The sequence below is a fragment of the Cricetulus griseus genome, chromosome 3 (genome assembly GCF_003668045.3).
Source record: "Cricetulus griseus strain 17A/GY chromosome 3, alternate assembly CriGri-PICRH-1.0, whole genome shotgun sequence".
In the NCBI taxonomy this organism is placed as follows: Eukaryota; Metazoa; Chordata; class Mammalia; order Rodentia; family Cricetidae; genus Cricetulus; species Cricetulus griseus.
This window is the reverse complement of record NC_048596.1, coordinates 38065442-38088642: the sequence shown is the minus strand read 5'-3', so window position 1 is coordinate 38088642 and position 23201 is coordinate 38065442. Positions and strand designations below refer to the sequence as shown.

Genomic DNA, 23201 nt, shown 5'->3' with positions numbered 1-23201 from the left:
GACGCAGTATGCTCCCCCAAAGAGTCACAGTGCAGTACCTGATTGATTTCATCCACTACTCTGAATGGACATCTATTGAGCTCCTGAAGGGCCATCAAGTACAGCATGGTAGAAACACTTCTTTCACCTCCACTTTGATGATGAGGAGTTAATTCATGCAGTTGAGTACTACTGCGAAATTTTACTCTAATTCGGATTCCATATTTATCATAGTCTTCCTGTAAAACACAAAAAATTTTAATAGCCTCCAGTGCAGGCACACAAATGTAAATATTATTTTATAAAAAGGGAGTATTTAGTGTTCTATATAACTTTTGCCAACTCTGAGACCACCCTAAGGTTTATTTACTTCTATTAGCTACTTTAGGTCATTCATAGTCAGACTTACCTTAAAAGGGAAGCATTAACTAGCTAAAAGTTAACTAGTTAAATGGTCTAGATAAGTGTCTAATCAAGAGAGAAAGAGTACAAGAAACAGGCAATTCAACAGTCACATTTTTGTTTGTTTGTTTGTTTGTGAGGCAGGGTTTCTCTGTGGCTTTGGAGACTGTCCTAGAAAAAGCTCTTATAGACCAACCAGGCTGGTCTTGAACTCAGAAAGCCGCCTGCCTCTGCCTCCCAAGTTCTGGGATTAAAGGCATGCGCCACCACGGGCCAACAACAGTCACTTTTTTAAAACATAAAAAGAAAATAGGTAAATATACAATGGTGTATTTTATTTAATACAATATATTCAAACAATATAAAATGTTATCAGTGAATATTTTATATTTTTCATACTAAATCTTTGAAATTATATGTATGTAGCACGTATTCACAGCAGAGGTCTATGAGTAACAAAAAGTGTTTTATTTATTATTTTAGTTTGGATGTCATCAGTTACTTATAAAGGAGGTGTGGCAGTTTTTTATGGATGAAGTAGCTCAGAATGTCAGTGGAACAGGCAGGTTCACAGAATACCACCTTAACAATATTTCAGTCCACATTCTTTATAAGAATGGCACCACCTTTAATAACAGAGACAATCCCTGTTGTTTTTAAGTGTTGTAGTGCTTCCATAATCTGGGAGAACAACTGTGTGTCAACTCTAACGATAATTGGCTGAATCCTTCCACATCTCCTGTTTTTGCCTCTAACTCACAGAGATCCTCCTGCCTCTGCTGGCATTAAAGGCATGTGCTACCAGTACCAGGCTATCCTATGGATTCTTATCCCATAGCTATCACTTCTGCAGGCAATACTTTTCCTTGAGACCCTCTTGGAAGCATGCTGCCACTTTTGGTTACAGTTTTGCCTGCATTCCTTTTAACAATACTCTGTCAAACAGCAGAAGATACTTTCTAAAAGCTAGTGATGCCAAGATTCTTGCCACCAGTTTGGACTCTGCTGCTACAAGGAGGGAGAGTTCTACATTCTAGTTTCCGACATGTGAGAAAGCAAGAGCTTCCTTTTACAAATTATAAACTTCTTTAAGCATAAATGCAAATGGATTCAAAGAGGCCTTAAAATTTTTACAAATAGTATTCTTAGCCTGATAACCTTTCCATTCAAACCCCCAAGTAAACAACTGACAGAACTGAGCAGAGCATGGTGATGTAGGCCTTTAATTCCAGCTCTTGGGAGGCAGAGGCAGAGACAGGTGAATCTCAGTGGGTTCAAGGCCAGGCTGGTCTACAGAGCAAGTTTCAGGACAGCCAGGGCTGTTACACAGAGAAACCCTATCTCGAAAAACAAAACAACAAAGAAAGAACTGTAATAATCTGTAATGATTTTATTAACTTATGTCATTTTTTGACTACATGGGCTTTGATTTACTGGCGTTTTTTTTTGACCCTTGAAATCGATCATCTTTTTCTCTGCCTCCTTCTAGCTTCTCCCATCTCACTCACTCAATGTTTCAGTTAAAGAAGTCATTTCCCAATACTAAGGAGGCCAGAACAGAAAGGAGATAACGTGGAAAGGTTGAGAAGAGGGAAGGTCCAGAACACTGAAAGGCATGAGCAGTCTTTCTATAGCACTGCATTGAAAACAGGAAGACTGTTGAGAAGAAGCAGTGTAGATAAAAGAGGAGTACCATGCCCAGGGACATAAAGGATGGGATTTCTGTAACAAAGGCCTCACCTTGCTTACTATCACATTTATAACTACCCCACACAGTCAAGCTACTGATAAATGATAAAGATCCTGTTGTTACTTTGAGGAGGGTAATGCAAGCAGTAATCAAATTTATCTAAGAGCTAAGGCTCTTTCTGGGATTAGATAAGAAGTTTGAGTCTTTGCCACTCGATAGCAATGTGACTTTCACTAATATAACGCTAAGATCAGTTTGTTTTCTAAGTAGGGTGGATATAACATCCTGCTTCTTAGGATAGTTATAAGTGATTAAACAGGACAGACTTACAAGTGCCTGGCACAAAGGAAGCATATCAGGAACTAAGTATTGTACATACATTTTTTAGTTAGAGTAAGGCAAGACTCCCCAAAGGAGCAAATGGTGCTAATTTGCTTTATATTTATATATGTAACAGAATGAAAACATACACACTTGCTAAAATGCAAAATTTTAAAGATATAAAAATATTCTTTATTAAGTTGATTTTTACTTAAAAGAAATTTTACTTTGGAAACATTTTGGTGCATGCAAAATGAGAATACAAAAATGACCCTAGTGCACCGACAAAAACTTTTAACTAAGATCAAAAATTGCCAGTCTTTCATCATTTATACTCCTTTCCATTCATTCTACTTTCCCAATTATTTTCAAAGAAATCAGTCACTTCTTCTCCCTTTCCTCACCTGCTTATAGTGCTGGGGAATAAACCCAGGGCCTCATGCAGCTGAGCATACCTCATTTCACTATACCTCCTGCCCTTCTTCACACAATTTTCATAATGGGAAATTTGTTTTATCCAAAATAGCAATGCATAAAGTTGTAGTTCAAGAAATTAGCACATTTCCTATTATCTTCTAAATCTGTGGTAAAAAAGAAACCAAGAAAACTGAGCATGGTAGTGGAAGTCTATCATCTTAATTGGGAGGTAGAGGCAAGAGGCTCAGGAGAGTTCAGTCATCTTTGGTTACATAGCAAGTTCTAAGCCAGCCTAGGCTATATGAGACCCTAACTCAAAAAATTAGAAAACACCACTACCATTACCAACCACACACATCCACACACCAAAACAAAAAAACAAACTCAACCTCATTGATATAAACCGTATTTCAGTTTTGTTTCCTAATTTTTTATGGCAATTAAGTTGAGCAGTGGTAGATTTATAAAGCATTGTACTCATTCAATACAGCTGAATAATCATTATTCAGACTGCCTAAAAATAGATGGATAGGCATTAGCCATTTAGTAAAACCATCGCCATCCTAAAACCAGGCAAACCTAATGTTAGAAATCCACAGGTGGTCTTTGCCTTCCTTTTCACAATTTTTCAGTAAGCAAATTTTGCATGTATAATTTCAAAGTAAATAAATTTACATGCACCCTTTGCACATAATTAAAATTACTAGTTATGCTGGGTGTTGGTAGCACACGCCTTTAAACCCAGCACTCAGGAGGCAGAGGCAGGTGGATCTCTGTGAGTTCAAGACCAGCCTGCTGTACAAGAGCTAGTTCCAGGACATCCTCCAAAGCCACAGAGAAACCCTGTCTTGAAAAACAAACAAACAAACAAACAAAACAACAACAAAATTAGTAGTTATAAAATACAACCCCAATGCAATTACCTCATTTTCTGTATGAAGATCAACTTCACCAGCACACTGCATGGAACTAAAAAAGTTGCTGAACTTCTCATTGATTTTTTCTACTAGCTCCTTTAACGGGTTCAGCCACCTTTCTTTCACCTACAAATAAAAGACAAAAGCACAAAGTGAAAGCAGTATTATCCATTCTGACATCAAACTTTACATAAAACAAATTAGTTAACAGTCAGTCTGGTCTGAAAATACTTTTTCTCTTAGGAGTGTAAAATTTATTTTGCATAATTTATAAGCTAATCCCATCAATGGTCAACATAGAAGAAAAAAGATGAAAACTTACTTGTGAAATATTTTCCCTGTATTCATCTAGTTCAACTCTCTTCCCCTTTAGTTCTTCAGTTAACTGTTGTATTTCTATTTCTCTTTTTGTGTATTCCTCAACCACCTGGTTAAAAAAAAAAGTTCTTTAAGAAAAATCTATCAAAGAATAAAATTATATAAAAATTTGCATCAATTAAGCAGTTAGCTAAAAACGCCAATTGCATTGCATTGTTTGTATGCAATTAATTTATGCTATTGCACTCTGAAAGTGCTACTTTTTAATCCTTGGAAAAAATACACACTGCTGTATTTCAAGTTAACTCAACTATTCTTTTTATAAAGAAAAGGCACAGAACACTGTGTTCCGTAGGAAGACTCTATTTAAAATTCTAATAGATTCAGAATCTGGCATTTAAGGCATTGTTCCTGCTGTCTAGCTTATTATTACCCAGAGCTCCAGTACAGAGTGGGAGGCAAGTACTGGAGAGAGCTCTGTGTGTGTGTGTGTGTGTGTGTGTGTGTGTGCGCGCGCGCGCGCAAGCATGCATGCACATGTGTATGTGTGCACTGGGGAAGGTACACAGTGCACAGTATGAGAGATGCAGGATAGAAACAGAGAAAGAGGCATACTGTAGGATTCAGTCCTGTGAAGCAGGAAGCTCTTGATCTTTCTTCAGTTAATAATGCATCAATTTCATCCAATGTGTTTGGAAGATCTTGGAAAGCCTAAAGAGAGAAAAAAAGTCTATCGTTAAAAATGGAATACTGAAAGTTTTATTAGGATAGTTAAAAGAAAGTAATTTGCTACATGTCTACTATCTGATTAATAGCATGCTAGCACACAGCAATACAAAGGAATCTTAAAACGGAATTTTGCCTTTAACAAGCTTACACTTTAAAAGAAAACAAAATGTATACATGTTGGATAGTACCTTAAGGCAATGTATTGATGTTGAGTCTAAAATAAGCAGTACATATTATATAGGCTTTGGAATTTAAAATAATGAAGTGTCAGTTCATGCTACATGAGAGTTAAAAGAATTCAAAGGCCTATAATTTATCTCCAGGTCTCAAAGCAATGGCTAGGGAAAAGCAATGCAAAAAGGAGAAAACGACTTGGAAAAAAGAATGAGTACTGCATACCATGGGGGGTGTGGAGCTGTGTCCATTTGGAATGGTGGGTACTTGCTGAATTGGTAGAATGGGTCCAGAATATGTGGGGCATTGAAAGAGAGCAAGAAGTTAGAACTTTATACTGTACTCATGAAGACCTACAAAAGCATCCTTAGAATTCAATCACTGAGACAGAATTTCATCAAGACTATCTTCTGAATCTATGCCACAGACTCATTAGGATAGATACTTTCCTACAAGAAGAGGCATGCAGTACACTGTTTTGCCTAGCACAACCTGCAGAGCTACACAGTAAAAGGTATGCAATGAATCTGAAGCCCTAAAAAAGGTTCTGATGAGTTATATATATTATTGGGTAACTTTGATTTGTATCTTTTTTAACCTTTTAGAACAGTTTCTACAAAAGCCTCTTGGTATTTGTTATGGACATCTTTGACTTGTCTGTTGAGGTGTGTGTGAGCTTATGTTCCAACACTTACTTGATGGCATCTTTACCAGACTCTAACAGGCATACTAAATTTATGATAGTGAAACATAATTTCTACCTCATCCACCTTCCCCACCCTGTGAGCAAATCAACTTCTCATCAGTAAAGAGCTTCACAGTTTGTCCAGGCAAACATTTAGGAGTTCTCCCTTACCTCTCTCATACCCATCACTAAAGTAAAAGTCCCTCTTTCTTTATCCCTTTGTGCTAATGTAATCTCTTCCATAGTCAAAATAATAATGGTCAAAGTGGTTTTCTTGTTTCCTTTCTTATAGATCTATTCTTCAAGAACAGTTAAGAGTATTCACCTATAAACTGAACATAATACCACTCCTGCATTTAAATTCCCCCAGTGGGGTTCTATCTCAAAGAGAACAGAACCCAGGGCTGAGGACATAGACTAGCAGTGTACCTGCCTAATCTCTAACACTATAGGGAGAAAGAAAACTTCTTGTATACTCTATAAGGCCATGCTAATCTGGCTTGTGCCTTCCTCTCTGCTTGTAATGTAATTTTGTTTTTGTTTTGTGAAACAGAGTTTCTCTGTGTATCCCTGGCTGGCCTCAAACTCAGAGATCTGCCTGACTCTGCTTCTCAAATTTTGGGAATGCATTCCCCCCTCCCTCCCCTGTGTAGCAGGCCCTGGCTGTCCTTGAACTCACAGAGATCCACCTGCCTCTGTCTTTCCAGTGCTGGGATTCCAGTGTGCTATCATGCCCATCAAGGAATGTAATTTTTAATCCCATCAAGATTCCTTCTGTTTTAACACAAGCTAAATATATTTGCACCTCAGTGGCTTTGTATGAGCTATTTTCTCTGCTTGGTATACTTTGCTTCATAGCCCCACTTGACTGACTTCTCATCATGTAGTCTCAAAGGAACCATCTGTAAGCAACTGCCTATCCCTGCTACTTTATCTATCACCTTTATTTTTTTTTCTTAGTCTCTCTTGCTGCCTGACCTTACCTATTTGTTTTGATGTTGTTTGTTCTATTCTCCAGACCAGAGTTCAAGTTTCAGTGAGGACAGAAGCATGTCTGTCCTACTTAATATTTGGTCATAGCAGATAACCAATTTTAATAAATACATTATTTCTAATTTTATTTTTTTAAAACAGTATAACTTGTGAGAAGGCAGGGTGGAGAAGAGTTTAGTTCTATATGTAGTCCAGGCAGACCTTGAACTTAGGCTCATCCTGCCTCTACCTCCCAAGAGCTGGTACTACAGGCAACTGCCACCATGCCCAACACACAAAAACTGTAACTTATAGTATAGATATCACACCAATTTTATTAAAACAAAACACATTTTAGATGTGTTCTATAATTATCTTTAGATACAAACTACTCAATTAGTTTTATAAATTTCTGTTGATCTGACTCTGTATCCAATCAAACCCATGCTTGGTTTCTATGTCTGAGAGCATAAAATACACCCTCCCAGGGTCTGACAACTACAATCTACATTAGTCTTCCTCCATGCTTAGTGGACATTTCATTATCTATGAAAGGTGATATATTTAAGATCTTACAAAGTGCAGATATACTACCGAAAATGCATTAGCAACTATTTTGATATTAGTTTGAGTAGGTACACAGAAAGGCTTCAATGTCAGATAAAGCCTAGGAACACAGGGGGCAACATCAATGGTGGAGTGTGAACTGAAAGGCAGCATTGCTTGGTTGGACTCTTGACATATTAGCATATGACCCAAAGAAAGTATCAATTCTGAAGCCTGAGTACCTGATGTGCCCTAATTAAACACCAGGACTTCTAAGGAAAATATTTTTGCCTTTGTTTTTCTAAATATCGCATTTGTCAAAAGAACAAACTAACCAGTTTCCACGAATATTTCACACTGCCAACTATATTCTCAAAGATGGTCAAGGGGTAAAGATCTACTTTAATAGTAAAAATGAAGGCTATGTTGTAATTTTAAGAAAATTCTCATATTTTAAGAATTTTAATACTAAGCAAAGACTGGTGACTAAATATGAGAGGAAGTAAGTTAAACAAAGTTACTTTATGTATATGATAATCAGCATAAGAATGGGGAAAAGTGTATTTTTAAATAACACTTCATGTTTTTCATGTCCTGTTACTATGTCTAGAGTAGGATATCTTAAACTTAAAAATACTGTGTTATGGCAACTGCAGCATTATATATTTTATACTTACTGTCTGAAATTCCTGGGGAACGGCTTGGTCTGCACTCAGGTTACATACTTGCCTAGCTCTCCTCATAAGTTCCTTGCACTTCTGTAACAATCTCTGTCTATTGTCATCCAATTCAATGAACTGTTGCTGTTAAGAAAATAATATTTCAAAATGTTACTACTAAATCAGAGGCTTGTATAAACAATCACAATCCAATAAATTGCTGAATTCTGATTATGATAACCACATTGTCTGAATCATGACTTTTTATTATAAAGGTATATTAGCCTTTTATTATAAAAGTAAAGTTTTAAAGCAAACTTTAAAATATATCAGAGCCAATATTTCTCTAATATACAAGAACTCTAAAGTTTACCCTTTTCTGAATGTTTAGTTTTAATGAAATATTGTCATACATTGACTTCAATAAGAAAACACGGCATTAAATGTACTTTAAAAAATATTTGATAACTTTCCAAGTATGTTTTATCTATTTATCATTTATTCATGGACTTATTAATTTCTCCACCAAATAATTTGCAAGATCTATGAGATACACACATTACAATCTGAATTAAATACTGCAAGGTGAACTAACATCACAACAGAAATAGGCACTACCCACTGAGTGCTTGTTTGTCAGGCCCTTGCATAGGTGCTTCTCATCTAACTTTTCTTTCCTTTTCTTTTTTCCATTTTGGGGTGGTGCTAGTGGAGTAAGGCTGGTTTCAAACTTGTTATGTTGCCATGACTGGCCTTGAACTCCTGATTCTCCTGCTTTCTAAGCAAGGAGATTATAGACACACAGCCCCTTGCCTAGACATTATATCTTTTATTTCCAACAACAACACTATACAGTAATAGGCTGAAAAGGGAGAGATGGCTCACAACAGCTTGTAACTCCAGCCAATTCTCTGGGCTCCATGTGCACATTCCCCAACCCCTATATACATATATTAAGAAAGATAAAATTACCAGCTGCAGTTTTCAGGAGAGCAGGCCCTGCACCTCACCTGGGCAGCACGATACAGCCAAGCCTGTTGGCGGAGGTGTGGTTGAGCCAGCCCCAAAGCTGTGATCGTGGGAAAGCTGTCCCCATTATTGTCTGTCATTTAGCAGTGTGGGCCAGAAAGAGATGTCCCCCACCTTATCCCTTGCCCCTTACTGTCTTCGACAGATAAGGGACCTCACCACCCCCCAAGCAGCCCTCAGGAACGTGGGCCCTGCTCCTCACCTGGGCAGCATAGTAGAGTTGGGTGCAGGTGAACTGCCCAAGAACTTGAGTGATGGGGGAAGTACTTCTGTGTATGTTTATTTTATTGATTGTTTAATAAAGTTCTGTTTGGCCAATGAAACAGCAAGTTAGACAGGACTAGGAGTCAAAGAGGATTCTGGGAAATGTAGTAGAGAAGTGATCCAGGCCGGAAGTGACATAGCAAGGAGACTCATATTTGAGCAAGGAGAAACAGGAAGGAAGTGTCCTCTTTTCCCCTCCGCTCTTCCTCCAGCGGCGTCATGTGATCCACCCGTAAGAGAGGGAGCCAGCACAAGGCATCCTCTATAAGATAAGTCTTATAAAATATATAGATTTATGATAATTAAGACTGAGCTAACAGATGAGAAATCCTAGTCATTGGCCAAGCAGCTTTATACCTAATATGTCTCTGTATTATTTTGTCCATCCACGCAGCGGGCAGAACTCAGGCGGCTGGCGGAGACTGCCCACGTGGCGGTGGGGCTCAGGCTGCTTTTAGCAGAAAGATTTATCGTAACACTTGAGCATGGGAGATCTGGTTCTGTCCCGCATATTCAGGGGAGAGATGATGCCCCCTGCCCCCCACTGCCTGTGTCGGGTGGGAGAGCTGACCCTGAGGTTGTTAAGATCAAAAGCTGTCCCTGCCCCTCACCAGCTGCAATACATGGGAGAGTGGTCCCTACATCTTGCCTGGGCAACACAATAAAGCTGGTTCTGAGGTATAGGTGTGGGAGAGCTGACCCTGTGGATGTGAGAGCAGGAGAACTGGTTCCATCCCTCGGCAAGGGGTGAACTAGCAAGGTCAATGCTAAAGAGCTCACCTAGGTGGTAAAGACAGGGGAGAGCTTGTGGGCTGACCAACCCTGCAACTACCCATGCCCAGAACCAGGGCTATGACTTGGCCCACCCCATTGATGTCTGCTTGAACATGTTAAGGGACCAATCCTGCAGACCCAAAGCTGCAGGATTCCCACAATACAGGGCAACAGCAGGATATCCAAGAGGAGTCCCAGTGAGGGCCCAGCATTGATAGTGCAACAGAAAGCAGAGGACTCAAACCAGAACAATGGGTCTTTGCAATAAACACTTAAGGGCACACAAATTGGTTCTTCAGTGCCAAAAGGTCAACCTGGAAAACATATATACAAGTAACAATGTATGAACTCAATTATATTGAGTTATATTTGGAAATATATGAAATATACATATATGAAAATACATATATGTACATGCAGTAACAACAACAGATTACAAAGAGATGGCATGAATCTGAAGGGGAGTGGGGAGGGTATGTAGGAGAGTTTAGAGGAGGAAAGGGAAAGGGGCAATGTTGTAATTATAGCATACTCTTAAAAACAAGCAAGCAAACAAAATAAATAATTTTAAAAACCAAAAGGGAAAAAAAAAGAACCCGCTACCCTGGAGTTACCGTTTCATATAATCCAGGCTCACCTCAAACTTACTATGTAGCCCCGGCTAATGTTAGATTCCTCATTTTTCACCTTCTACCTCCCAAGTGCTGTAATTATAGGCATAAGGTACCATGCTTAATCTATACAGGATCTCTATGACCCTGGGCAACAGAGGGATGATCAGATTTTAAATTAGCTTTACCAAAAAAACTTAAAATCTACATTTCAAGTTACTTATTCAGATTAGTTTTTATGTAGTGTCTTTCTCCAAAAGATTAATTAAATCATTCTAATTCAGATTGACTTTCATGCTTATTTATTTATTTCAAGACAGGGTTTCTCTAGCTTTGGAGCCTGTCCTGGAACTAGTACTTGTAGACCAGGGTGGTCTCGAACTCACAGAGATCTGCCTGCCTCGCCTCCAGAGTGCTGGGATTAAAGGCATGCCCACCCCCACCTGAAACTTTCATGTTTATAATCTATTAAATGCATTCTTAGCAGCTCCCTTCTGTATCCAAAATGTATTGTAAAATACATTTGCATATATACTTTATACATTTGTGTACATATGCCTAACTATGTGCTTCCTTGTCAAAATAATGACAATGAAAGCACATTATAAAAATGAAAAGAAAATGAACAGGGGCTTTGTCAAGAGATAATGTCACAAACAAGTATGTATAGTAAGGTTTTTCCCAGATAAAAACTTTGTTAGGGAAATGCCACCCAACAGAAGGAAACTATTAAATGAGATTTTGGCTCTTCTCAGTCAGTTTAGACCTTCAGATAATCAGCTCATTATTTCATTCCTACAATATCTTAATATTTCATTTTAGCAAAGTCCAGAGGAACAGGAAATAGGAATAGAATTCTTTAGGAATGTTGAGTTCTACCCAGCTGTCCTTTGCTTTGCATTGCTTAAGTATAATGGTCCTTAGAGAGTAAAGTAGGGCAACTGGGAATCTTTAATATATATATATATATATATATATTTTTTTTTTTTTTTCATTTCTCTCAAGCTAAAAGAATTTATTCAAGGAAACCATAGTAATAAGTACTTAGATAAAGGCTTACTTTTATTTTAGTTTCTCTACTTAAAAACAAAACAGATTAAAACATTACTTCTATGTTTTTGTTTTTAAATAGGGAAACTAGTTTGAAATTTAGTACAGAGTAAGACAAACATGTTTTATTAGAAACCTCCTCAACTCTAGTTCTATAGCCTCAGGGCCTCTCAGCCACATCTAAACAATAACACATTTCCTAGGTCTGTAATGGGTACTGAATTGACTAATCTGTAGAACAGTGGCCTAGAAGTGGCATTAGATAGATTAGGTGGCCCTCCTCATCGCACATGAAACTTTAAAGTCTGCCCTTTGTCCACCTTGATAAGACTAAATTTTTATATACTTCTACATTCCTCTTCTCCAGCCATATTAGGTTACATAGTAACATGAACATCTTTGAAGCTTCCGTGATTATATATTCATAATCTTCTATCCTTGAAATTTCTCTTATAACTGCTTCTTAGTAATTTTTTCCATTAAAACGGTGCAGTTGGCACAGTTCAGCCACTCTGACCTTTTACATTCCATTTCCTACTTACTCTGTCCACACTGTTCTACTATTGAGATCTACAATTTGTTAAAATGTAAAGAACAAGCGAATCAAGGGTACACAGATACAATCAGTACATCTATAATACAGCCTTCCCCTCCACACCTAAGGCTCAAGGAACATCGTGGAAGATGAGTGGAAATATTTAAGAGCCAGAGGACTGGGATGCCTACTGAAAGATACTGAGATGTAAGAAGGATACTATAGCCATGAAATCTCAAGAACATGGCTGTCCATACAAGATCTGCACACTGACCACACCACTGGATACACCAAAGGGGATAGGGAAAATGCATAAGGCCCCACACCTAGATGAAGAACTATATATAGGTAATCAGTGGCTGCTGAAGGAAGAGACCACTTTTTTCTATTTTGTTTTCAAGACAGGGTTTCTCTGTGTAGTTTCGCAGCCTATCTGGGAACTCACTCTATAGACCAGGCTGGCCTCAATCTCAGAGATCTCACTGAGTGCTGGGATTAAAGGCATGTACCACCACTGCCCAGTGGAAGAGACCTCTTACAGATTGTCCAGTCTCAAGTAATTAGACCTAAATGTATGTACACATGAGCATTACTAGATGGACTAAATAGGTTGTATGTTCACACATACACAAACATACACACATGTGTGTATGTATATATGTAACAATTATAATTATGAAAAGAGGTCATGAAGTTGGGAAGGAATTGGGGGAACTCTAAAGGAATTGGAAAGGGAGTAAAATTGATATAAATGTAGTACATTCATGTACAAAATTTTCAAAAAAAAACTTATTAAAAAATAACAAAAGATATGGGGAAGCGAGGAATTGGCCAAAAACAGCCTAAGTCCCATGGCAGTTAAATAAGAAAGGAGCCCCATCACTTTAAAGCAAATTCTTGTTCATCTTTGTTGGTGGGATGAAAAAAAAAAAAAAAAGAGAGAATATGTATTTATATAAGATAGAGCTGTAAAGTCAAGTTAATCAAAGACTTAATTGGATTCCTGCTTCTACTCTAGTCTTAAATAGACAACTGAGTACAGAAAATAACACAAAACCTTTTGGCCAAGATGGAGCCGAAGACAAGGAAGGAAGCTCCTACCCCTCCCAAAGCCGAAGCCAAAGTGGAAGGCCTTGAGAGCCAAGAAAGCAGTGCTGAAAGGCACCCACAGCCACAAAAAGAAGATCACCTTCAGGTGGCCCAAGACCCAATGGCTCTGGAGGCAGCCCAAATACCCTTGAAAGAGCGAGCCCAGGAGAAACATGGTTAACCACTATACCATCATAAATTTCTCCTTCATCACTGAGTCAGTCGTGAAGAAAGAAGACAACACGCTTGTGTTCATTGTGATGTCAAGGCCAACAAGCACCAGATCAAACAGGCTGTCAAGAAACTCTGACATTGATGTGGCCAACATCGACACTCTCATAAGGCTTGACAGACAGAAGAAGGCATATGTTTGGTTGGCTCTTAATTATGATCTGGATTCTGGATGTTACCAACAAAACTGGGATCATCTAAGCTGAGTCTAGCTGCCTAATTCCAAATAGACACCTTTTCACCATAAAACCAAACAATTTCAAACTTTACAAAACATCTTCAGTTAATAGTTGAGAAAAAAATTAAGTATATATCTTGAAGAGATGATTATTATCTGTCCTCTGAAATTCTTTCTATACAAAGTTGAGTTGTTATGAAAGTTGTGCAGAAATACTGCGACGAGTACTAAACAAGGAGAAGCTTTTCCTGGAAGGCCCTCTTGTGGAAGAAAGAATTATTCACTGAATTTTTTTTTTTTTTTTGCTTGACTTAACAGTTCATTAAATAAAATAAGATTCAAACAAAATAAAAACTACTTCCTATATGAATAGAATTAAAGTTCTAGGTGCATGCCATTAGTAAAACACTGGCTATAAATTATTTCTTCATTTCTTTCAGTGATGGGATTGACTGTCCCTACATTCCAGCTCCAATCTGATTGACTGCTAACCGTGTCTTCAATACTAGACACAACACATAACTGAAAATATGAAAATCATTAGATATTTTTCTTAAATGTTAACTTGAAATTTTCCTATCCATTTGGGATTTAAAAATCATAGTCCTAAACTGACTTTTTAATACACAAGCTTGCAAGTTATGATCTATGTTTAAAGAAATCTGCAGTATAGCTGGAGCATCCCTATCTGAAAATCTGAGTTCCTAATCTGAAACACTGTTATGATGCCGCAAGTAGAAAGTTCCTCACTTTCTTTACCCATGGTAAGCCAAAGTCAAAACCGTTGTAGCAGACAGTGGTATCAGGTTATGTGTATGATGTGTACATAAAACATAATGTGATGTGTTTTGCCTTTGATCCCATCCCAAAGGCATTTCAATATGTATAATACAAATCTACAAAATCTGAATCAGATAAGGGAAAGAAATGCTTCTGAGAACTAACTTTTTCAGGTGAGGGATACATAAAACTGCATAAAAAGTTATTAAGTGATTCACCTGTCTGCTCCCTCAGCACTAGGTTCCAGACATGGTGCTGTGCTTGGCATTATATATTATACAGACAGAAATTTGATTATTTCCCAGTGTCATTTCAAAAGTGATAATATGTCATCAGGACACATATCTCTAATACTGTAATTTCTTCTTCATTTATCAGTTAAAATATGTTTATAAAATCAAACTTATTTTTATATTTCTAATAATGAATAGTTCACATATGAAATGTGTGAAATGGGGCTGGAGAGATAACTCAGCAATTAAGAGCATACACTGCTCTTGCAGAAGATTACAACTCTGTGACTCTAGCTCCTGGGGAGCCAACACCCTCTTGTGGCCTCTGCAGGCATCTGCACAAACATTGCAGACACACTCAGACATGCATGCACACACATAAACAATTAAACCTCTGTAATCATAGCACTTGGGAGGCAAAGGCAGGTGAATTTCTATGGGTTCAAGGCCAGTCTGGTCTACATAGTGAGTTTTAGGCTAGTCAAGGGAAAAAAAAAAAAAAAAAAAAAAAAAAAGCAAGCCCTTCACTTATCCCACCCCCACTATTTAAAAACAAACAAACAAATGAATGCTTAATTTTCCAGAATTATTCAAAATAGTAAACTGGCTTTTCTAAATATTCTCTAATCTAGTAAGATTTTTAAAGAATCATTCTAAATGTCAATTTACATTCCTATGGCCACTTAAGAGTCTTACGAGATCCAAGAAAGGGTCAACTCAGGGGAAAGGGTCACCATCCCCTGAGCAAAGAGAGTGAGAAGGGAAGAAAAGGAAAGATGCAGAGGTCACGAGGAAGCAGAAATTTTAAGTCAGGTGTAGATTAGAAGAAAGGTAGGATTTTAGTTTGGGGGGGTGGTAGAGGAGGAAGGGAGGGAGAAGGGAACTGGGATTGCCATGTAATTCAATCTTGTTTGTAATTCAAATATATAAAAAATAAAAAAAGTCTAACAAGATCATAAGAGTCATCTGGGGTTCTTTGTTTTGTTATCATGCATGACAAAATCATAGAAGTTTACCTAAAATTATTCACATACATATTTTTTCCTAGACTTGGAATCAACAATTTTTTTTTTCCCAATGAGCCATTTCAGTACAAAACAGTACTTAGGAGGCCATGCAAATGGAATGAGGAAATGTATTACTTTCTTGGTGGCAGGTGATTTTTCTTTTCTTTCTGAAATAAGAGTCCACTATGTAGCACAGGGTGTCCTCAAATTTACTTGACACAGTCCCCTAAGTGCAGGCATTAAAGCCATATACCACCATGCCAGGCTTGTCCACCCACTCCTCCCAGCCCCATTTAGAGAAAATACATTGTGAAGCTATCCTGGTTATTCCTAACTCAGTCTTCAAAGCTTTTATTATTTAACATCCTTATTTTACACTGAAACTGTTTTCTATTAGGCTAAGTATTCCAATGGCATCATTTATTTCTTCACTTGTACAACACTACAGATACTAGCAGCTTAATTACTGAAAACAGGTTAAGATGCTTTTTGAAATTCCTTTTCTGTTTAGAATCAAATTATTCTGGAATACTGTTTCTCTGTGAGGCTATGCTGCTAACTTAACACAAATTTAGATGTATTTGTTTCATTTTGCTTTTGTTTTGAAGAAAAATTAATTTTATTTGTAGGTTATTTCAACGTAGGGAAAAAACCCTAACCACTAAAAGGAATATAGATTAGGCTCATTTTCGACCCCATGAACAAGGAGGAAAGTTACTGGCCTGTCCCCGTGGGGCTTTACCACACTCCCCTGACCATTTCTTACAAAGTGGAAATACTATATACATCTCCTTTTTTTATTTTTCACTTAGTAATATATGTAAGATGACAGTACCTTCCCAATAAAGAGATAAGACTTTAGTTTCCTACTCCTTAACAGACTTCATGAATTTATATAAAATCATAAGTGTAAGTGTACTAGTCAGTGATTATTAGTAAATCTACACATCTGTAAAAATATTATAAATCCAATGTTATATTTTTACCACTCTAAAAAGATAACTGTAGCCATGATTCTTCTACTTTTTCCCTTTCTGAAACATTTTTTCTTTTATGTGTTTCATATTCTGTTGATGTTAGAATTTGCCTAAAAAATGTTTTGGTAGAGAAATTGTAGCATTTAAATTTAATAATCTGATGTATATTTGGCTATTTATTTGAGATGGGGCTCCATGTTGCCTATGCTGGTCTCAATCTCTTAAACTCAAACTCACAGCCTCCCAAGTGTTGTGATTGTAGTCATGCATCTGCCTGGCTTTAATTCCACCCGTGTTTTGCAGCAGTAATTTTTACATCTACTCTTGAGTTCTACTGTCCCTGCTCTTAACACCTCTTCTTTGTATATCACTAACTTTGTGCAGATACTTTACATACTATTCATACCTCCTTCTTGGGAGAGAAATTACCTGTTGGCTCCTCACAATGAAAAATATTGAAACACTCCTTATTTCCCTATCCTAAAGCATCAATTGATATAATAATACTGGTATCTAAAACAACCAACAGTAAATATATGCCATTTTATTCATACTTTTCCTCTTCAGAGAATTTAGCTATATATCTGATTTATAACTGCATTTAGTACATGTATCACTGTCCCTTCATAATGTAGCTCTTACTCTTCAGTGAGGTTTTCAAAGGAGTTTGAGATTCTTAAGTCTAGACAATACCAACATTATTAGACTGCTCTCTAGTTTGGAATACCTCTCTCAGTTTCAGCTCTTTTCATACTGGACTGCTGACCTTTCCATGGTTAATGAGGCCTCATCTCAAGAGAGAGAACTTGCTGGCAGTTTGATTTAGGGTTCTTAGTAACATTCAGGATAGTTTTGATGTTCCTATAGACTTACGTTGCACCATGCATTCTGGAGTTCTCAAGTGGAAATGAAGAATATGATTAGTCTTTGAAAATGAGTGCTGAGAGATTATTATTTATTCAAGAATTCCTTGGCTCACACCTGAGTGTATTTATTTTAAGGGGTGAACTCACTTAGGATGTTAATGGGCAATGCCAGAAAGACTAACCTTATAGTTAGAGAGTTTTGAACCATATGACATCAGCACTTAAAATGACTTCCCAAACTTAAGACAGGTCTGGAGACTGAGCACAACCACATGGCTAATGGTGCAACTATGCTCATGAAATAAACTCAATAGGAACTCTGCAGTGTGATGCAGCTTCCTGGATGGCAAGCACAAAGAATCATCAGTAAAGTGACACAGCATGACTCATGAAGGGCATTGAGAGTCAGTTCAGGACCCTCTTAGATGTTGTTCTATATGTCTCTTTATGATAAAAATCAGTGTTGTTCAGAGTCCTGTGTTCTTCTAGTAAATTACCAACCATGAAGGTGCCATGGACAACCAGGGTTTTGCAGTAGGGGGTCAGAAGTACAGATGGTTTAGGATGCTTGAACTTATAGCCAGTGAATTAAGAAAGAGTGGTCTACTGGCGTATTCTTTTTTGCTTGCTTGTTTTCGACACAGGGTTTCTGTGTAGCTTTGGAGCCTATCCTGGCACTCACTCTGGAGACCAGGCTGGCCTCAAACTCACAGAGATCCGCCTGCCTCTGCCTCCTGAGTGCTGGGACTAAAGGCGTGTGCCACCAACGCCCTGCCTGGGGTATTCTTTATAAACTGTCCAATTTGGTGCTAAATTCATGTGGTCAGCATCAGAACAGGACTGTAGATAACTGACAGGGATTCCTTAAAGTTCAATTCTGTTACTGCACAGGTTGTCCATGAATGCTTAGAAGAAAAAGTGTTCTATTTTTGAGAAAGGAATTTGGTGATTAAAAACTAAATAACAACAAAAACAAAAATGAAAAATAACTGTCACTACCACCTTGATGCTACATCTTTAGAATTAAGTTTGTGTATTATTCCCCACTTCTTTCGCCTGCACAATTTTATCATTCTACTGCAAAATATTAAAGTTAAGGTTATACTGTTGTGATTATCAACCCACTCTTACACATCAAGTACTGTTCCCTTATTAACAAACTGTATTGTTTTATTTTATTAATAATGATTATTATTATGTATGAGAGCACAGGTGTATATACACTAGTTCTGTGGAGTCAGCTCTCTCCTACCTTTCCCTGGGTTCTGGAGATTAAACTTTGGACATCGCCATTATGTGGCAAGCACTTTTAACCAATGGGCTACTTTGCTGGACTCAAATTTAAATTATATAGTATACAACAACTGCACATTGCAAATGATAGTATGTAATATATACTTTCAAACTGGTTTGAAGATGGATTCCAAAATTTTAAAAAAAGGGCAAAAATATATTACCTCTGTGACACGAAGCTGTGAAGATGATGCCATGTAATCTGCTTCTAATTTGTTCTTCTCAGAGATCACTGTAGTATTCTGAAGAATCAAATTGACTTTTTGTATATGCAAAGAGGTGCAAATCTATAAACAAACAACCCGTAAGAATTTTATTTTTATGTTGCCTATGTTTTACAACTATGAAAAACACCATAGTTGTTTTTTTCAAAAAAAATTATGACTCAAGAAAAATGAACATCTTCCTTCTGTGACTGATATCTCCACAAAATAGTTCAGTGTAAAACTACTTTTAAAAAAGTAATTTCCTATATACTTAAGTCATCTGAAAAACATAATTTAGCCTAATGAGTTAATGTTTAAAATTCTCTATAAGCTTAAACTAATTATAAAAATCTCTTGCTTATTATTACTAAGACAGAAAAACACTTAAGAGATTATTTCCCACAAAATCCTCTAAAAATTACTAAATTTTAGTATGTAGCAGGTATTTTTTAAAAAAATGTCAAAAATTAAGAAAATATCTTACCTTTACTAGACCTGTTAATTCAGTAACGAGTTTTGCTTTCTGAACATTTATTTCTTTGATTTTGGTACTTGCTTTTCGTTCTTCCTCTTCCAGATTGCAAGTATCCTGTTCCATCAGCCTTATACTGTACAACAAACACACATAATGATGGAGAGATCAGAACTAAATACAGGATCAAGCCAAAAGCCTTAGGTCCCCTGAACTTTTTTGGTTACACAGTAATGATAATCAGAAGTAAAAAATGCTAGCTCCTAGATCAAGCATCTCTTAATGCAATCACTCAGGATCAAAATATATTGTGGTGCTATATGACCAGTGCAGTCTAGGGTTAGTAATGGTGCTGATGCAGAATGTGGAGTCAGAAAAGGAGCTTGAATTTCCCCTTTGTTATTCACCAATAAGCAGAACTTGACAAGTTAAACCTTACAGCTCTAGCCTTTTCATCTATAAACTGTAGAGCATAAAACTTCTTCCCACTGAACTTTGGAGAAAACACACACACACATAGCATAATACGTGACCCAGAATTTATTTATTAATATAAGTTGTTACTACAATGCTCATGAAACACAATCCTTAAGCAGGTAGAGCTGATCATAGGTAAAAACAAAAGAAAAATCAACACAGGGTTGGGAATGTAGCTCAGGTGGTGGAGTGCTTGCCTAACAAAGCATGAAGACCTGGACTCAATGCCCCGCCCCCTCACCCAGCAGCATTAATCAGGAGTGGTGATGAGGCAGAGGCAGGAATATCACAAGTTTAAGGGCTCTCAGCTCTACAGCAAGTGTGAGGCCAGCCTGACCCACAGGAGCTAAGCCTGACCCCCATACAAGAGTCCTAAAATTATCATTAAAATAATTTTAAAGATTAAGAAACAAAGATTGAAAAGTTAAGTAAATCACCTAAGTTTATGGATATTAAGTGGTAGGATAAGTTTAACACTAATTTGGTGTCCATGGTTTTCCCACTAAGCCAAGATGCCTCCCTCCAAGGGGCTAAAGAAAGGACAGAAGTAGTAATAAACAAGAAGCATCAAGTGCAGTAGACGGTGTACAAGGAAGAGGTGCTGGAGAGGAAAACACGATTCTGAGTAACTATGGAAGCCGTCTTATGAAGCACGAGGTGGAGGCTGGCAAATTTTTTTAAAGTACAAATAAAAAAGGCTTTTGCGATAGTATTTTGGATGAACTGCATGGAGAGACCAACCATCACCACAGGAGCACAAAGTATACAAAGGACACGAGTAAAACTAGTGGGCTGGTCATGGAAAAGTCACTGTGTTAGTAAAATCAGATTTAAATGAAGTTTTAAGCAATATGTCCACAGTTTAAGTGGAGTCACACAGTAAAGTTTAAGTGGTTTATCAACAGTTGAAGATAGGATTAAAGTGAAGGGTTGAAGGTGATAAACAAGGCCAAAAGTTGAAAAAGAAAACCTAGAGAAGCAGCTATTTGCTTAAAAAGATTAGACACAAAGAAAAGTTTCCTAACATACTTTTGTTTTCTTCCTCAAAAAAAAAAAACTATTTTCTGATTTCTTTTAAGCTAAATTTATTTTCCAAGAAATTAGTACACTTACTGCATCACATTATTTCCACACCCTCCCTTACCATCCTCCAACTACTCTATGCCCCATCCCTCTCAAATTCACTACTTATTATCCCCACCCCCACACCCGTGTGTGTGCGTGTGCCTGTGCGTGTGTGTGTCCATTAACGTTTTTCATATGTTCATGTATTTAGGGCTGACCACTGGGATTAGATAATCTATCAAGAAGCTCTTCCCCAGAGAAAACTGATTCCCCCTCTCTCAGCAGCCATTGACTACTTGTAGCTCTTTATCTACAGGTGGGCCTTGTGAAATATCCCCAGTCCTTGTTGGCATGTTTACCAGACAAGCAAAATATCCTTAACAGTGCACTTTTATCTTGGCGGTAACCAATAACTATCTAATTGGACTTTAGGTCCACTTAATAGGAGGTATTCCATGCCTGGTTTTATAAACCTAATCAATTACCCATGGCTGGAAAGGTCACAGGCCTTAGGAAAGAACCTACAATTGCCATTTTCCTGTGCCAATATAATTTCTGTTTTCTAAACACATAGGCATTAAATGGGTCAAAGGACTAGAAAGAAAACAGTTTAGTCTGATTGCCCTTGGCATCACAATTGTACTTTTAGTATCAAAATTTGAGCATTAATACTACAACTTTAGAAATTACTCTAAACTGTTGTTGACATTATAGGATTAATTAATTATAGGATTAATTAATTAATTAATTAACTAGTAGGCACTCAGGCCGTGTTTTGCTGAGATCCCCATTCAAAGCTACAAGATACCTTCCCAGCTTGGAGCTGATTTTCTGCTCCAGTTGTCTTTTTTTGGTTTTTCTTTCAAGAAGTTCCTTTTTCTTCAGTCTTAGCTCATTGTCTTTGAGCTCGAGATGCTTGTTTGTATCACGCAAGGCCACCAATCCTGATTCTACTGCTTCCAATTTTCTATTAATTTCCTATGGGATATGCAAATTGTTAACAAAAACTTTTAAAGTTCCAAAGTATTAAAAACCCATCCAACAACTTAATAACTATGCAGTGAACCAACCTTCAGCTGTTCTTCCAAGTGTCTTCTTTGCTCTAGATCCACCGTGACAGTGAGGAACTGGGCTACTTTCAGGGATGTGTTACTAGAAATAACTTTATTTGAATAGAAAGAAGTTTTTAACACATACTTTTCTTCTGCTGTATAAATTTGTTTTAACCGAGTTTCTTGTATTACCTATAATGTAAAGTAGGAATTCATGAACATTCTAATAAAAACTATGATATATGTTTTAAAGGACTAAAGAATTAAAAACATGAACCAGGAGAATTCTAGAAGACTAATATACCAGACATAAAATAACATTACCTAACCAACATCTCTGAAATGTGGTTTAATGTATCTCAGGTAAGTGTTTTGGAAACAACATAAAGGAGGGTAATGAAGAGAACTGAAGGTAGGTCTGTAATTAATTCTCAGTTCACAAAAAGTATCAAAACATAAACTTAGCAGTATGAAAAACAAACAAACAGCCCATGCTGGTCATGATGGTGCACAACTATAATTTCAGCATTTGGGAGGCTGAGAAAGAAGATAAAGGAATTCAAGATCAGACTCAGCTACACAGTAATTTTAAGGAGAGCCTGGGAACATGACATTCTGTCTCAGAAAGCAAAAGCAAAACTAACAACAACAAACCTCTTACAAATAAAAAAAAGAAAAGCCTGTTCTAAGAGAGATTTGTTCTGTCCCTGCTTACAAAAAAGCTTATAGATATATCTGCTAAGAAAATAAGATCTTGTGAAAAATGGCCATTTGTTTATTGAGAGAGTCTTAAATAAAAGCTTTAAGAAGATGAAAGCTTACCAGAATAGACCTACATCCCAGTCTACCATTCTAAGTACACTTGAAAGATAATCTAATCTAGAGTGAAAGGTTTCTATCCATGTTTCCATCCATGTTTCCTTCCATCCATGTTTCCATCCATCCATCCATCCATCCATCCATCCATCCATCCATCCATCCATCCATCTTGGTTTTTCAAAACAGGGTTTCACTGTAGTTTTAGAGCCTGTCCTAGAACTTTCTTTGGAGACCAGGCTGGCCTCGAACTCACAGAGATCCACCTGACTCTGGCTTCTGAGTGCTGGGATTAAATGTGTGAACCACAGCCTGGCAGAGTATAAGATTTTTAAAGATTAAATTACCATATATATATCAAGCAAGGCAGAAACAGCTAAGAGCATA

The 23201-nt window shown here is 37.3% G+C and overlaps 1 protein-coding gene across 5 annotated transcripts in view; it reads right to left on the bottom strand.

The window, feature by feature from the left end:
- The window catches only part of Smc5 (structural maintenance of chromosomes 5), a 65183-nt gene that overhangs the window by 3285 nt on the left and 38697 nt on the right, over positions 1 to 23201 (bottom strand). The window contains exons 14-23 of one of the 5 annotated variants that reach the window (XM_027406514.2): positions 22017 to 22190; positions 21755 to 21924; positions 19417 to 19540; positions 18891 to 19013; positions 7828 to 7953; positions 5169 to 5252; positions 4660 to 4755; positions 4049 to 4153; positions 3733 to 3852; positions 39 to 218 (exon numbers count right to left, since the gene is read on the bottom strand). In XM_027406514.2, the coding sequence (XP_027262315.1) occupies positions 39 to 218; positions 3733 to 3852; positions 4049 to 4153; positions 4660 to 4755; positions 5169 to 5252; positions 7828 to 7953; positions 18891 to 19013; positions 19417 to 19540; positions 21755 to 21924; positions 22017 to 22190 (1302 nt within the window). Of the gene's footprint in view, positions 1 to 38; positions 219 to 3732; positions 3853 to 4048; positions 4154 to 4659; positions 4756 to 5168; positions 5253 to 7827; positions 7954 to 18890; positions 19014 to 19416; positions 19541 to 21754; positions 21925 to 22016; positions 22191 to 23201 lie in introns of those variants that run through there. The other 4 variants (XM_027406515.2, XM_027406516.2, XM_027406517.2 and 1 more) reach the window with 4 other exon arrangements.